This window comes from Aspergillus udagawae (assembly GCF_001078395.1).
Source record: "Aspergillus udagawae IFM 46973 DNA, scaffold_3, whole genome shotgun sequence".
Lineage (NCBI taxonomy): Eukaryota > Fungi > Ascomycota > Eurotiomycetes > Eurotiales > Aspergillaceae > Aspergillus > Aspergillus udagawae.
Window position 1 is genome coordinate 3,409,240 of NW_025091266.1, and position 14,263 is coordinate 3,423,502.

Consider the following 14,263-nt stretch of genomic DNA (forward strand, 5'->3'; position numbering starts at 1 on the left):
ATTAATCTTATCCAGCTATCTAATCCCACCTACACGGACAAGACGTGCCAATGATATGAAAGTTTAGATGTCCCTAAATCCAGAAGGAACTATAAATCTATCAATGCTCTCGCCAATATATACATATAAACAAGCGCTCGCACAACAGATGAGCGAGGAAATCTAACGTGAACAGAATAACAACAGAAACACCGGACTCGAGGCTTACAGACACTATACATGATCATCAATTCGTAACAACCGGGTGATAACCGACTTGACGTTTCCGGAGCTCAATCACCGGCTTGAGGGACGCTCGTCATCCGATTTATAATTCTCGTCGTCGTCGCTTTCCCAATCTTGCGCCTCTAAAGAGCGACCCTTGATGCCGAAACTCAAGACAAAACCGACAAAAGAAACGGCAGCAAAGACACCGAAAGCTAGTAATTCTCCCTTTGGTTGGACGCGGGAGGCCAGGGAGAAAAGGCCACCAGATAGAAACGGGCCAGCCGCTCGACCAGCGGCGGCAAGAGTTTGCGCAAGACCATTAAGTGCTCCCAGGACTGTGTGATCCGGAGCAGAGTTCGTAATCTGGGCCGCAGAGTTAGCGCATTCTCAAAATCCCAGTCTGGTTGAGGGTGATCTTACCAGTAAAAGTGCACTAGCCAAACCGCCAACCGTAGCGACCGTCTTAACCAAGAGTACGAAGCACAATTCAATAGCCATGAAAGCAGTCTTTTTGGTCAGCCGACCATCAGAATCGTCTCCTTTGTATCCGACGAAAGGCATGAGCATGAACGACAGCACGAAGCCGAAGAGGCCTGCCCGATATGACCACCTGTTGCCCATCTTATCTCGCAGTCTGCCGAAGATACAGACTTGGAAGAGTATAGTGGCCAGCCCGGCAAAACCTTGCGAGAGACCAATTTCGCTCGGAGTAAGGCCTCGTCCCGTAGGAGGGGAAGCTTGCGAAAAAATAGGGAAAAGCGAGTTGAAAGACACGTTGCCCAGGGCGAAGATGAGATACGTCAGCAAAAGCAAAACAGTGTCCCGATTCCAGATCTCGCTTTTGAGCAGGGACTCATGTGTGACTCCTCGACGACTGGACACTTCCGAGGCGGAGTCGAGTTCGCTATCATGATCTTGCTCAGATGCATGCTGTTGCACGGAATGATACTCATGGGGAGGGTACGCCTGTCTTGCCCGCTTTGCAGAACTAGTCCACTCCCACAACCAGGCAAACACTGCACGAATTCTGCGTTTGAATGTAGGAATAATCTCCGCATCCTCGAGGCTCTCTTCGAGAAATAGGCTCGTCAAAATGAAATCCACCCCAAGAATTCCCGCACACACGAGGTTTGGCCCGGCATAAGGATATGGATTGGGTTTGTTCTTGTCCAAAGGACTTCGCGGGAAGACTAGTAAGCCGCCAATAAGAGGTCCCGTGATACCTCCAATACCGTAGAGGACAGGGAGATAAGTAAAAGCTTTCGACTGGTTGCTTCTGTCGGTAATCTCTCCCAGGCATGTTGACACCAATCCCTGGTTGCCATTGACAGCGCCCATCAACGCCTGCACCAGGATGGCCTGCCATAACGTCTTACAAAATCCAAACGCTACCATGCAAACTGCAGTGAGGATTGTCCCAAGCAATATGACAGGCTTCCGTCCCACGCGATCAGAAAGCCAACCCCAGAAGTAGTTGGTTATGAACTGCGCTATCGCAAACGCCGAGGCGATCGTTCCAACATAGATACCCACCGACTGCTGTTCGACTCCGGGAAACGACGCCGCCATATCGGGCAAATAAGGGCTGATCGAATTGAGTGCCGTCTGCTCACAAAGCGCGATCATCGCCAACACCGCCATCTGCTTCTTCGGCAAGGGAGATCGTGATCCATCCTCGCTTCCGGATCTATGTTGTTGCTGATTCGAGTCGCCGCCTGAGGATTCGGATTGGCCTGAGTTCGGTCTTCCACGCGACTTTGGAGGAGGAGTGTCGAAGGTTTGATAGTGCTGCGTGTTTGAATGACGCCTATTGAGCGAGTTCTGTTCAGGCTCTCTCATCCTCACGGGGCACGATCCTCGCGCAATTCGAGAAATGATGTGTTTTCTGTAATGATTCGAACGAAGCTTGAATGTAGTAGGTAGGTCCACTGCTGATCCAGTTTCTGTGCTGCTCGATGGTCTCCAGAAAGTTCAAAGTGCGGAGGAAAATCTTGGGGTCACGCGGCCGGATTGGGAAGGAATAATGCCTTCAAAGCAACCGCTCATGTACTTCCAAACGGGCGAATTATCAATCTCGAACAAGCCTTTCAGTGTACAATAGCAAGGAAACGCACAGAGCAGAAGTGAACAAATCATGCAATGGCTGATGATTGAGTGAGCAGTCACTGTCCAGAACTTGATACTGAGATGATGATGTAAGCGATCGATCGGGGGGGACACGCTGAGTCATGTATCTCCCACGCGAAGTACCAACAATCCCAGGCCCAGAATCATTAATGATTCGCGCTATATCCGTGGTGGTGTCAATGAAGTCATTTCAAACAAGATAAGATTCAGGAACCAAGGGATGTCATAATCCTCCCATGAAGGTCGAGATTGTAGTAGCATTAGAGAGGTACACTACACAGTAGTAATCAAGACCATCTCTGAAAACAAAATGATGTCATACCTCAAGGCAAAACAAATTGTTAGATTCATCGTCCAAAATCATGTATGATTCCTCCTGCATAAGAGCCACACAACTTATGATGCAGTAACAATGACTGACTTAAGCTTATGGTGCGGGAGGCTCTGAATGTCCCGTCTTGTGCATGAGGAAGATTGAACTGTGGATGTCTGCGAGATTCCAAGGCCGGATTGACATTCCTTGAAATCTATTGCAGTTTAGGGCGAAAAAGCCTCCAAGAAGGCCTGCTGGCCCAATGGTAAGGCGCTTGACTACGGATCAAGAGATTGCAGGTTCGAATCCTGCGTAGGTCATTCTTTTTTACTACTTTTTTGTAGTTTTGTCTCTCTTATTTCTTTCTTATTCCTACCGTTGGGAAATTGATGCGCATACTCGCAGTAAGCTAATTTACAAGAACATTTCAAGTAGGCATGAAGGCAAGATGGTATAAACCTCTATAATATGGCAAAAGCTGCGCGTTCACTTCATCAACAGATTGACAGCCCAAGGCACACTTAGGCCCCTCAAATCACCATAGTGCTGGCCCACGCCCAGAAAAACAATAGGAATTCCTGTTGCATGCACCATGCTGACGAGAGTACCTACCATGTCACCAACGGTATCACATTTACTGATGATGAACCCATCGAGGTTTCTTCCAGTGCCGAAGGCTTGGTTGAAGTTGCGAGCCTGCATCACACTGTCCGTACCGACTAGTGCTTCACCGACCATAAAGATCTTATCCGGTTTGGCGAACTTCGCAAACTTCTCAAGCGAAGACATAAGGCGTTGGTCGTTATGACGGCGACCGGCAGTATCAATCAAGACAACATCGAATTGATTCGCCGCACCGTACTCCACCGCGTCCTTTGCTACATTCGCTGCATCCTTCCCGTATCCCTTCTCGTAGAGTTCAACTTCTCCAGCATTCTCTCGAGCACTAAGTTCCTTCAAATTGCGAGCATGGACTCGTAACTGTTCCACTGCTCCAGAGCGGAAGGTGTCACACGCTGCAATGAGAACACGATAGTTATTCTGGAGAAGGAAGTAACAGATTTTGCCCAGATTTGTCGACTTTCCAACACCATTGACGCCCACAATGGAGATGACGTATGGGCGAGGAGCCTGTCCTTTGCTCGTAGGAGATCTAACGGCATCGATCTCACGCAATAGATCTAGGGATGACGTAGGTGTCAATATTTTGCGCAACGAGGACTCCATTGCGGAGCGCAACGCTGCATCAACGCTTTGAAAGTTGCCTGTCTTCTTGCCGACTAATTCTCGCTGGACGCCTTCACATAAACGGACTGCCGCTTCGCGCGCAATGTTCTTCTTCAGCAAATGGTCCTCCATAGCTTTCAAGGGCTTCTCCAGGTCAGCCTCAGTGAGGACTTTGCCGCCGACAATATTACGGAAAAATCCGCCAAGTGCGTTGACTCCTGACCCAACAAGGCCCGTAGACGAGGAAGCTTTTGCCTTTTCATGATCGGCATTCTCAAGAATGGAATGGACTTCATCCCCTAGATCTTTCAGGACAAATTGGCCCTTGCCTGTTCGGCGTCCCCAGGATTCTTGCGTGACAGCCTCTATTACTGGAGCCGGTGCGTCCTCGCCATCTGCAGGTGCGGAGTAATCGAGGACCTTGCCATCGTCCTCATCCGCGAAGCCATCAGCATCCCACTTGCGCATCTTTTTCCCGCTTTTTGGTGTTTTCCCCTTCCGAGTGCTTTCATCTCCAGAAGAAGCAGTAGCGCTGGCGTTGGCCGCTTTGCGTGCGCGTCGAGAGGCGCGGCCAGCAGGCCCTCCCTTGGCGGTCAACAGATGACCTGAAATGGGCGTTGACGACCGAGAAAGATCTGGGGTCTGGGGTGGCGAACCCTCGTCCGAGGTCGCCGCGCCCTGCGCAACTGGACGTTGCGCTTTGGGGTTAGTTAGCAACAGAATCACGAGCAGAGAAAAATTATCGACATAAAATACCTTTGAGCAGACCAGGCACGGGCGGCGGAGGCGGCCCGCCATTATCTGATGAAACAAGAGGGTCCTTTTTCTCTTTGACCTCTGCTACAAGAGTTTCTGATGTAGGAGCCCCAGCATTGTCCTCAAGCTCTCGCACCTGCTGGTCGAAGTACTTGTCGAACGGGTACTCAATAATCCTAGCGCGTGCGCTCCTCAGCTCATCCTTATATAAGTCAATGAATATAGTCGAAATATTATCCAAGAGTTTGTCGATCCAACCAAGGTGTAGCAGAGATTGATACACAGCCTAGAATCGGTCAGCGGAGCGATTAAATCAAAGCGCGGCATGAACATACCACAAAGATCAGATTGAAATCCTTGACTTGCTTCCATTTCAGAGTATACTTTTCCTTCTTGTATATAGGAGCTGCACCGCTGGTTGCCTGATTTAGAGCTCGAACCTTCTCCTCAATGAAGACATCGTTGATTAGGCTGTTGACTACATGCGCTCCGACCGGCGCATACGACTTTGACCAAAGCACCACCCCGGAGGTAGTCAATACTTCGAAGGCTTCTAACATGTCGTAAGCTCTTTTTGTGTATAATATTCAGGGTGAGCGGCGTGGGTTCTGGGGAACGGACAGGTGAGTGTAGTGGCCACCATCTAGTCGTAGTGGGGAACCGCGGGCGGAAGAGGTGAGAGCTCTCCGCCGATCAGAGGGAGTCCAGCCACGTATAAACACACTTCAACATCACTCACACTCAAACTGCCCGACTCTCAGTATCCCCCCCTCTTCAGCTGCTAGAAGTCAAGAAGACGAGGCAGAATACTCCCGAGTTTTTTGTTCATCACTCGCTTCTCACTCATACAGAAAACTCAGCATGTATCGCCAGTCTTTCGCACCGCCGCCGGCGCAGTCACCTCCACTCCACCATCCTGTGCCTCAGCATGTGTCTACTGTTCCCATGATGCGCTCGCCTCCTCCCCCAACATCCCAGCAACCTCAGTCGTCTGGGTATGGTAATCCTTATCAGCCTTCTCCTGCGCAGGGCGGCAGCGGAACATATGCGCCTGGTTTTAGTGGGTTCATCAGTGATCCCACAGCGCAGATGGGATTCCAGGTTGGGAAGACGGCGATGGCTGCTGGCCAGGAGTATATGGAACAGAACGTGAGTTCACTGATAAAGAAGCCTACTAACCCCAAAACCTACGAGCGTCTGCTGAATTTCGATAGTTCAATCGCTATGTCTCCATTCCAGCTCTCAAACATTACTTCAACGTTTCGAATTCTTACGTCCTGAATAAGCTCGCACTCGTGCTCTTCCCCTGGCGACACAAGCCTTGGTCTCGTCAGCAAGCACGTTTAACAACATCGTCGGCGGGTCCTAATGGCCAGATTGCCCAGCAACAATACTCATCCATGTTCCTCCCTCCTCGTGACGATCTGAACTCTCCAGATATGTACATCCCTGTGATGGCGCTCGTCACTTATATTCTGCTTTCAGCGGTGCTGGCGGGATTCCGAGGTCATTTCCATCCGGAGCTACTTGGCTCGATAACTACGACGGCTATTGCGGTCATAGTTTTTGAAATACTGTGTCTCAAGTTGGCTATGTACATTCTCAGTATCAACAATGAATCTCAGCTGTTGGACCTTGTGGCATACTCTGGTTACAAGTTCGTTGGCATCATCGCAACTCTGGTTATGTCCGAGATCTTCACGCCAGGAAGGGGAACTGGCGGTTGGGTTGGCTGGGTTGTGTTCGTTTATACATTCCTCGCCAATGCTTTCTTCTTGGTAAGTGAAAAACATTGTGACTCCAGCCTGCCAGCCCGTTGACAATTTCCAGCTCCGCTCGTTGAAGTACGTTCTACTCCCAGACTCAACCAGTGATGCGTCCATGCGCGCCGGTTCGATGCATACGGTTGCCCGTTCGCAGCGCAATCGTCGAACTCAGTTTCTATTCATCTACTCTTATGTCATCCAATTCATCTTCATGTGGGTGCTGAGTCGCGAGGGACCAGCTACTGCTGCCTCAGCGGCTGCAAAGGGTGCCGGGTCGCTGTGATGATTCCATTTAATGACAGCGAAGTTGCACATAATAATGACATAGACGGGCGTCATGAAAAGCAAGCAGTCCTCGACCCTAGGTCTTCGCTTGCCGGTGTTCATTGCGACCTATGTACTAGTGAGGCTCAATGCCATAATGAATTTCTTTGACTTTCCACACGATTCTTACTGCCGGAGCATTTGCAGCCCCCCTACGAAAATTCGCAGAAGCCATTAGATAGAGAACATCTATAGAAATATTATACGGCGAGTACAACGTAACGAGTCTAGCACTGGCTATTGAGGACGAATTGAAAGACGCATATTATTGTTGTTCCATATGACTATATAAGGATCCATAGCTGTGGACCATAACCTGTGAATGTCTCATGTTAGACAAATGCATAGAAGCGAAATTGTATAAGCAAAGATTGAAAGGTCACAAGTCCTCAGAGATCTTGGTGATAATGCAACATATCATGGCCATAGAGGCGTCATATACTATCTAGGCAGTGCAAAAGGTGTAATCATCGGACGGTGACTGTGAAAGGAAACAACAGGCGAACGTACCAGAAATGTGCTGATTGATGAGATTGACAAGTAGACGAGAACCTAAAATATCTTAGAAACGTCAGCTCGCTGAAAGCAGGAATTGTGACAATAATGAAAAAGGAGCAATAGACAAATATCAGAATATGTAAGAAATGTATATCATGCGGCAGCGCTGCTTAAAGAACCCCGGCAAGGGTTCACAGACACTGCGTCAATCGCAAATTACCGCATCATGTGAAGGGTGATATTGAGAAAATGGAGATAGAAAACATACCAGTAAGATATAAGATATTGCATGAATGAACCTGTGTACGTCAAGTCAGTTGCAGATAGCATAAACAGAACCTCATTTTGTCCTGAATGAATGAGCCAAATGCCAACTCAAACGCTTCGCAGATGCAAGGAAGAGGTAAGCAAAATATTTTGGGAGAAGCTTAAATGTAATTTTCCCGGAACGGAGAAATAAGTGAAGCCGGTTTAGAAGCGCCAAGGCCCCAGCGAAAAGCAGCCCTAGGCCGCACGCAACCCCGTTCGGCGAGTTGCTACTGGCTGTTAAGCGAGACTCTTGTGGGCGAAGACCGCAACACCCGAATTTCGCGATCCAGTAGCCCAGAGCGACTTGTGTGCGTTTCGGACGACTTTGACAACCCCGACTCTTCGACAACAAATTCCCATCACCGCCCTCCCGGAGTCTGTCGACCGTGAGTTGAAATCTACGCCGTCTATCGCATCTCTGGACTGTCACTGAACAACCCGTTTTTATCGTTTTCTAGGAAGCCTTCGCCATGGCCGATATCGATGTCAAGATTGCTCAATGGAAGCTTGTTGAGGTTGGCCGTGTTCTGCTGATCCGCAGCGGTCCTTTCACCGGCAAGCTTGCTGCCATTGTCGAGATCATCGACCACAAGCGTGTACGTTTTCAACGGAGGAATTCTGAGCGCAGAACGGAAAAATTATGGTCGGATGTGATATTGACAAAAGTCGCGATGATAGGTCCTGGTTGACGGTCCTTCCACCGAGGAGAACAAGATCGTTCCCCGTCACGCCCTTCCCCTCGCTCACGCCACTCTCACCCCCTTCGTCATTCCCAAACTCCCCCGCGCTGCCGGCACTGGTCCCGTGAAGAAGCTCTGGGAGAAGAACGAGATCGATGGAAAGTGGGCTAAGAGCACCATTGCTCAGAAGACTGAGCGCGCTGAGCGGAGGAAGAACCTGACCGACTTCGAGCGCTTCAAGGTCCTCAGACTCAGAAAGCAGGTACGTGCAGTTTGCGAACCTACGTGTGAATTGTGATGGGACATTGGAGGATAGTTTCGGCCACTCTGCGCTCGCTTATCGCGAGAGGAAAGAGGAGCAATTACTTGCAAGATAATCTGCTATCAGTTGCTGACTTTTGGTGATTTATCAGGCTCGCTACGAGGTCCAGAAGGCTCACGCCAAGGCCAGGGCTGCTGCTCCTAAGTCATAGATGTTTTCATGAGGCTCGGTGCATAGTATGAAGGGATACCTTGGGACGGTTTTACATGGCTGAGGGTTTTATTCTATTTCAGCAAAAAATAAGCTGTATCCACTACAATGACAGCCAAAAAATGATTCAAAACCTTGATATCCTGACATGGGTTATCCTACTATGTCATCAGATTGGCGCACCCGATTAGTACATGGCTCTGGTTTTTAGCCGTCTCCTTAGACATTAATTGGGAATTAAACAATTTAGACATAATTTCCCCTTGGAAGATTTAGGAATATATCTTCATATATACTATTTGAGTTGAATTAGTTCGTTGTGACTTGTATAGCTTGTAAAGGTGGTGCTTGTGTGAGTCCGGGGTGAGGGTCACAATCACCTCGCTAACGATTTTCGGCAGGATGGCATTCACACAGCTTTGCGACCTTCCACTTACAACAAGACAAAAAAACCCCAAATCATCCCCAACAGCCCTCTATCTGTGAACTAGGTATGTTTATATTGATTTTACAGGTTCCAAGTTCATCGCTGGCCCCAATTTCGAATTTCTTGCACTTTTGGTGGAGATTTCAGTGTTTCGTGGGGCATTTTCCGACGTTTATATTTGAGCGACCAGACGGTGCTCCAGTTCGAATCGCTAACTGTCAATTTAAAAGCCCTTCTAGGCTCGTTTAAACCGCAAAAATGGCTGATCCCCGTGTTGAAGAGCTCCCTGACGAGGAGGTTCCCAAGGCCAACGTTGAGGACGCTGGCAGCGACTCTGAGTCCGAGGCTGGTGAGGAGTCCAGCATCCCCGCTGGTGCCGCTGTCACCATCCACTCCCGTAACGAGAAGAAGGCCAGAAAGGCCATTGGCAAGCTCGGCCTGAAGCACGTTCCCGGCATCACTCGTGTCACCCTCCGCAGACCTAAGAACGTAAGGACACGGCCCATTTGCGCGACAATCAACTGTCCATATAGCTCGGGTTCCTGCACGGCAGAGCCCAAATGTGAAAGAGCAGCAGCTAATCCGTCCTCTGCAGATTCTCTTCGTTATCAACCAGCCCGATGTCTACCGCTCTCCCTCCAGCAACACCTGGATGTATGTGTCTTACGGATTCCTTCGATGAGCGTCTATCATTTAGCTTACACATTTCAACAGCATCTTCGGTGAGGCCAAGATTGAGGACCTGAACTCCCAGGCTCAAGCCTCCGCTGCTCAGCAGCTGGCTGCCGCTGAGGCCGCTGCTGGCGAGCACGCCGGTCACGACCACGACCACGACCACGGCAAGGGCAAGGCCCCCGAGGCCGAGGCCAAGAAGGAGGAGGAAGAGGATGATGGTGAGGAGGTCGATGAGACTGGCCTTGAGGCCAAGGACATCGAGCTCGTCATGGCTCAGGCTAATGTGTCGCGCAAGAAGGCCGTCAAGGCCCTGCGCGAGAACGACAACGATATCGTCAACTCGATCATGGCGCTCAGCATATAAACCCCGCCAAGTTGAATCCACGCCGTCAGTGGCTGACGTCTTAGCCCTGCTGGCAGGATGAAGAACTCTGGGTGCGACGTCAGGTTGATATCCCTTTGACACATGTACTGTCTCGCCCTTAGTGTAAATCAGTTAGTTCAAAAAAGCAGAATTGACCGGATTTAAATCACTCTTTTCTACGGGCCATTCTTGCCCTGGAATATTGTATCTCAAAATCATTACAATCTGGAAGATATTACATCTAAACTCCCAATAAATAATGATGCATACCAATCTATCCGCTCGCCCTGCTTGATGGTTTGCGGCTGTTGGTGGATGGGTGTTCGGAACACGGGAACAAAATAATCACGTGATTTTATCCCCATCCAAACCTTGCCGAAACAACCCTCATCTCGGAATGTCCAGGTTTGCACGTTGAAGTCCCCCTCTTTTCCCAATCTTCCACCATTCCATAAATAAAAATGGCTGCTGTATGTTGCTTGCGCTTTTTCAACACGAATACATTTTGGATTGGTAGGATTTGAATCGCTAACCCTCTTTTTTGCAGCGAAGCGCCGCTCTCAAGATCGACTGGGTCAAGGTGACCAGCTCTCTCGGCCTGCGCGGCCAGACCGCTGCCTCTCTCCAGGCCTTCAAGAAGCGTAACGACGATGCGCGCCGCAAGGTCCAGCTCCTGTCCGAGCAGCCCCAGACCGTCAATTTCGACCACTACCGCAGCATCCTGAAGAACCAGGCTATCGTCGACGAGATTGAGGGTTACGTCAAGAACTTCAAGCCCGCTACCTACGATGTCAGCCGTCAGTTGAAGGCCATCGATGCCTTCGAGGCTCAGGCCGTCAAGAGCGCTGAGGAGACCAAGGGCAAGGTCGAGTCCGAGCTCCGCAACCTGGAGAAGACCCTGGAGAACATTGAGACCGCTCGTCCCTTCGATGAGCTCACTGTGGTATGTTTTAGGTTACAAGGCTGAAGGCTATTGGTTTGCAAGACATATGAATTGACCGTTATTTAGGATGAGGTCGCTGCTGCTCAGCCTGAGATTGATGAGAAGACTGCTGCCCTCGTCTCCAGGGGCAGATGGATGCCGGCCGGATACAAGGTGGGTTACAATCCCTGGGCATTTTCTTTTATCGGAGTCGATTTACTGATGATAATTCGTTTAAATAGGAGCGCTTCGGTGACTTGTCCGCTGTTTAAAATGTCAGCATTTGCATCTCATTTCCCGCATCTTTTATCCTACAACCAGTGGAATTACACGACGGAAACTACTTGTCAAGCCTGTTACCGAATGGCTACCATTCCTGATACCTGGCCGTATATTTCTTCTGGTCGACGGATCTGTATAGAATCAATGTTGAAATTAGAAGACGGTTTCCCTTGCCTCTATGCATCCAGCCATTTTCGCCTTTGGCTCGTAGCCATGACTCGTCCTTTTCGATGCTTAATACTCCCGTCTTCATTGATTCACAATTTCTCGCATATATATGTGAAACTGCTGTAGATCGCGTTCCATTTCCAAGCCCGGGGAGCATTGGACCAGAAACTCGCTTGCTCCTGTACCTGTTACCAGTAAAACGAGTATCCGCGATCAAAGATTGCAAGTATTCAGAGAGAAAAACAAAAACCAACAAAAGCAGGCCCGTCAAATGTGAGAGTTCTTGTGATTGGTCAACTAGCACAAGTTTTGGATATATCAAGTGAGTCAAATGCTGGACTCTCAGCAAACTCGGGTTGTTCCGCCTTCAGCCCCTGTCCGTGTAAATGAATAGATGCTACTACCAGGCTCTTAGCGACTCGCTTTGCATGCCGTTTCTGATATTGCAGCTTTGCTTTGACCGAGGCTTAGTCAGTAGCACTGATGCCGTCCTTTCGTTTATTCCAGACTGAGAGCATTGGTCCGACTGGTATTGTTGGTTATTTCTCTGGATCGATATCTGAGGGCAACATCGAGCTGGCGGCCGAGTGCACAACCCTCGTCCTGCAGAATAGTCCCTGACGCATACTTGACAATAATGATGATTTAAGAGAGACGGTTACTCCTGTGGCTGCGCAGTCTTACCTGGCCTCTCATTGCGGAGCCTGGCATATTTGAGACAATATATATGGATTCACCCCTATGATGACATGAGTATCAGAATATTGTCTCCGCTTGATTTCACCACCACCATTCACGCTATGTCAAATCACATCATAAAACCACATGAGGTTCGTCAGGAACACGACTCCAAGCAGATGGATCAGGAATCGCCTCCAGCGCAGGTTCTGTCTAGGCTGGAATGCCTCCCAGTGGAGCTCCTCCAGAAGATCTTTCTACACAGTCTCGAGTTCAATCTTCCAAGAGCCTCGATTTGCCTTGCTAGGGCTCTGTCAAATCTGACCCTATATACCTGGCTCATTCGGCTGGCCTTCAGTAGTTCCAATGAGAGCTCCAAAAACGGCTTTTTTACCCCAGACTTCCTGCCTCCGCCACTAGACTTCTCTGCGCTATCTACAGAAGAACGAAGCGATCTCCAAAGCGCAATTCTCGCATGTCGCTGGTGTACGCTAGAGCTCATGCGCAAATGCCAGAGAGAATACATCGAACACGCTGTCCGTCTCAAGTGTCGAGATCTAGTCTTCCCCCCTAAGGACTGCGACATCATAGCCAAGATCGGTGAACACTTCCACGACCTCAGACGCTACGATCACGGCCACCAAGGTCGTCTAGGAAAAGGCGATCTAATTTGCAGGGCTCAAGATCCAGAAACCAATGCGGAGTATAGAGTCGCTGTGTGGTTCAACTTTGGCGCCTTCCAGATACGCAAGCCGAATCCGATTCATACCGAGCTCGATCTCTTCCGACTTCCCTGTTGTGCGGGTGAAACTCCCTCGCGTATGCCGGACAAGTTGCTGTGTCCTCCTTGGACAGATACGAAGATTGAATTTCTTAAATTACTATGTACGGAGGTATACATCGATGAGGACGAGGAATTTGAGCGTTCTGGGCGCCTGCTTCGCCAGGTAATCCGGAGCCGCGACTACGGTACTTTCAAGGTACTGGTGGAACTCTTCATTCGGATTCGGATATATAGGTATCCCCTCCGCTGGCCTATACATCGGTTACATTTCAAGGCAGCTTTGAAGTATGCCGACTCTTCAAACGATCCTTTCCTCAACTTTCTGGTTCGGGAACGTTGGGATGATTTACCTTCGTCTGATATAAGGCTCAAGGGTGAACTGATAGCGAAAGTAGGAATGAGTTCTCCAGCATGAGGTATAGACTTTACAATTCGATCCTCTTGAGAGACGTGAACAGGGAGAAGAAGTATGTATTAACCGTTATCATTTAGAAATACATAAGATTCTAAAGACGAGCGACACTGCTGGGGTATGAAGAAAGCAGACGAGAAAACCGCGAACATGGACGAATAACGAGACGAAACTGAACAGACAAGTCCATGAACACAATGCGTATCATATCCATCATAACTCATTAAGTCCGGCAGGTGCAGTGATTAGACCCTTGATCGTCGATGTCTCCTCATCCTTCCCCGGTTTCCGCAGTAGCCACAAGTGAGGCATGTAATAACGACATCGCAGAGGGAGACGACACCATTGATGATGGCTTTAAGGACTGCGCCGATGGTATTGACGATGCCCATGAGGCAGGCGCCGATGGAACGGAAGACGTCCCGGATCTATGGAGTGGTTAGTGAAGATTTGTAAAGACCTCACAGGGTAGAACATACGCAAGACACGACAGCACCCATATTGATCAAATGCTCTTGTTTTAGTGTAGGATCTTTGTTTTGATGTGGATCACGGTTTGTGGTTTAGAGGAGGAAGCGTTGTTTGTGTTTGCCAAAGTACTGGAAGATGCAGTAGTATGGACTGAGGTATCAGAGAATGGACGCATTGTTCAAGGTTGAATGGGAGGGGGATATTGAGACTATATATGGCAGGTACGATGTCACAATAGCGCCAAAGTCTCAGAATGATGTATGAGGTGGGATATTCCAGGAATGTGACAAGTGAATATCGTGAAAGGGGCAGGTCAGAATAGAAGCCTCTAGAGAAAAGATGCTACGAAGGACGTAATTCTATGGCATGGTAACCTCCACAGAGCCAGGACCGACCCTCGT

The 14,263-nt window shown here is 49.3% G+C and overlaps 8 protein-coding genes and 1 non-coding gene across 9 annotated transcripts; 6 read left to right on the top strand and 3 right to left on the bottom strand.

The window, feature by feature from the left end:
• Window positions 1-276: 276 nt before the first annotated feature.
• Window positions 277-2,046, bottom strand: Aud_005018 (MFS transporter; the record flags this gene model as incomplete). The annotated part of the gene is made up of 2 exons (XM_043289954.1): window positions 277-570; window positions 628-2,046. The coding sequence occupies 2 exons, from the start codon at window positions 2,044-2,046 to the stop codon at window positions 277-279; spliced, it is 1,713 nt and encodes a 570-aa protein (XP_043145889.1).
• Window positions 2,047-2,895: 849 nt separating this feature from the next.
• Aud_005019 lies at window positions 2,896-2,967 on the top strand. The gene has a single exon. It is a non-coding gene; the product is annotated as a tRNA-Arg (tRNA).
• A 166-nt stretch (window positions 2,968-3,133) lies between these two features.
• On the bottom strand, window positions 3,134-5,190 carry Aud_005020 (signal recognition particle receptor subunit alpha; the record flags this gene model as incomplete). Its single annotated transcript, XM_043289955.1, has 3 exons — window positions 3,134-4,572; window positions 4,631-4,916; window positions 4,966-5,190. 3 exons carry the CDS (start codon window positions 5,188-5,190, stop codon window positions 3,134-3,136), a joined length of 1,950 nt encoding a protein of 649 aa, XP_043145890.1.
• Window positions 5,191-5,491: 301 nt separating this feature from the next.
• On the top strand, window positions 5,492-6,679 carry Aud_005021 (protein transporter YIF1; the record flags this gene model as incomplete). Its single annotated transcript, XM_043289956.1, has 3 exons — window positions 5,492-5,779; window positions 5,845-6,408; window positions 6,461-6,679. 3 exons carry the CDS (start codon window positions 5,492-5,494, stop codon window positions 6,677-6,679), a joined length of 1,071 nt encoding a protein of 356 aa, XP_043145891.1.
• Window positions 6,680-7,997: 1,318 nt separating this feature from the next.
• Aud_005022 (60S ribosomal protein eL14) lies at window positions 7,998-8,680 on the top strand (the record flags this gene model as incomplete). Its single annotated transcript, XM_043289957.1, has 3 exons — window positions 7,998-8,123; window positions 8,206-8,469; window positions 8,621-8,680. 3 exons carry the CDS (start codon window positions 7,998-8,000, stop codon window positions 8,678-8,680), a joined length of 450 nt encoding a protein of 149 aa, XP_043145892.1.
• A 684-nt stretch (window positions 8,681-9,364) lies between these two features.
• On the top strand, window positions 9,365-10,145 carry Aud_005023 (nascent polypeptide-associated complex subunit alpha; the record flags this gene model as incomplete). Its single annotated transcript, XM_043289958.1, has 3 exons — window positions 9,365-9,595; window positions 9,702-9,760; window positions 9,821-10,145. The coding sequence occupies 3 exons, from the start codon at window positions 9,365-9,367 to the stop codon at window positions 10,143-10,145; spliced, it is 615 nt and encodes a 204-aa protein (XP_043145893.1).
• A 461-nt stretch (window positions 10,146-10,606) lies between these two features.
• On the top strand, window positions 10,607-11,339 carry Aud_005024 (F1F0 ATP synthase subunit d; the record flags this gene model as incomplete). Its single annotated transcript, XM_043289959.1, has 4 exons — window positions 10,607-10,615; window positions 10,693-11,088; window positions 11,155-11,241; window positions 11,310-11,339. 4 exons carry the CDS (start codon window positions 10,607-10,609, stop codon window positions 11,337-11,339), a joined length of 522 nt encoding a protein of 173 aa, XP_043145894.1.
• Window positions 11,340-12,317: 978 nt separating this feature from the next.
• On the top strand, window positions 12,318-13,394 carry Aud_005025 (uncharacterized protein; the record flags this gene model as incomplete). The annotated part of the gene is made up of 1 exon (XM_043289960.1): window positions 12,318-13,394. One exon carries the CDS (start codon window positions 12,318-12,320, stop codon window positions 13,392-13,394), a length of 1,077 nt encoding a protein of 358 aa, XP_043145895.1.
• A 242-nt stretch (window positions 13,395-13,636) lies between these two features.
• Aud_005026 (uncharacterized protein) lies at window positions 13,637-13,891 on the bottom strand (the record flags this gene model as incomplete). The annotated part of the gene is made up of 2 exons (XM_043289961.1): window positions 13,637-13,819; window positions 13,871-13,891. 2 exons carry the CDS (start codon window positions 13,889-13,891, stop codon window positions 13,637-13,639), a joined length of 204 nt encoding a protein of 67 aa, XP_043145896.1.
• Window positions 13,892-14,263: the final 372 nt, after the last annotated feature.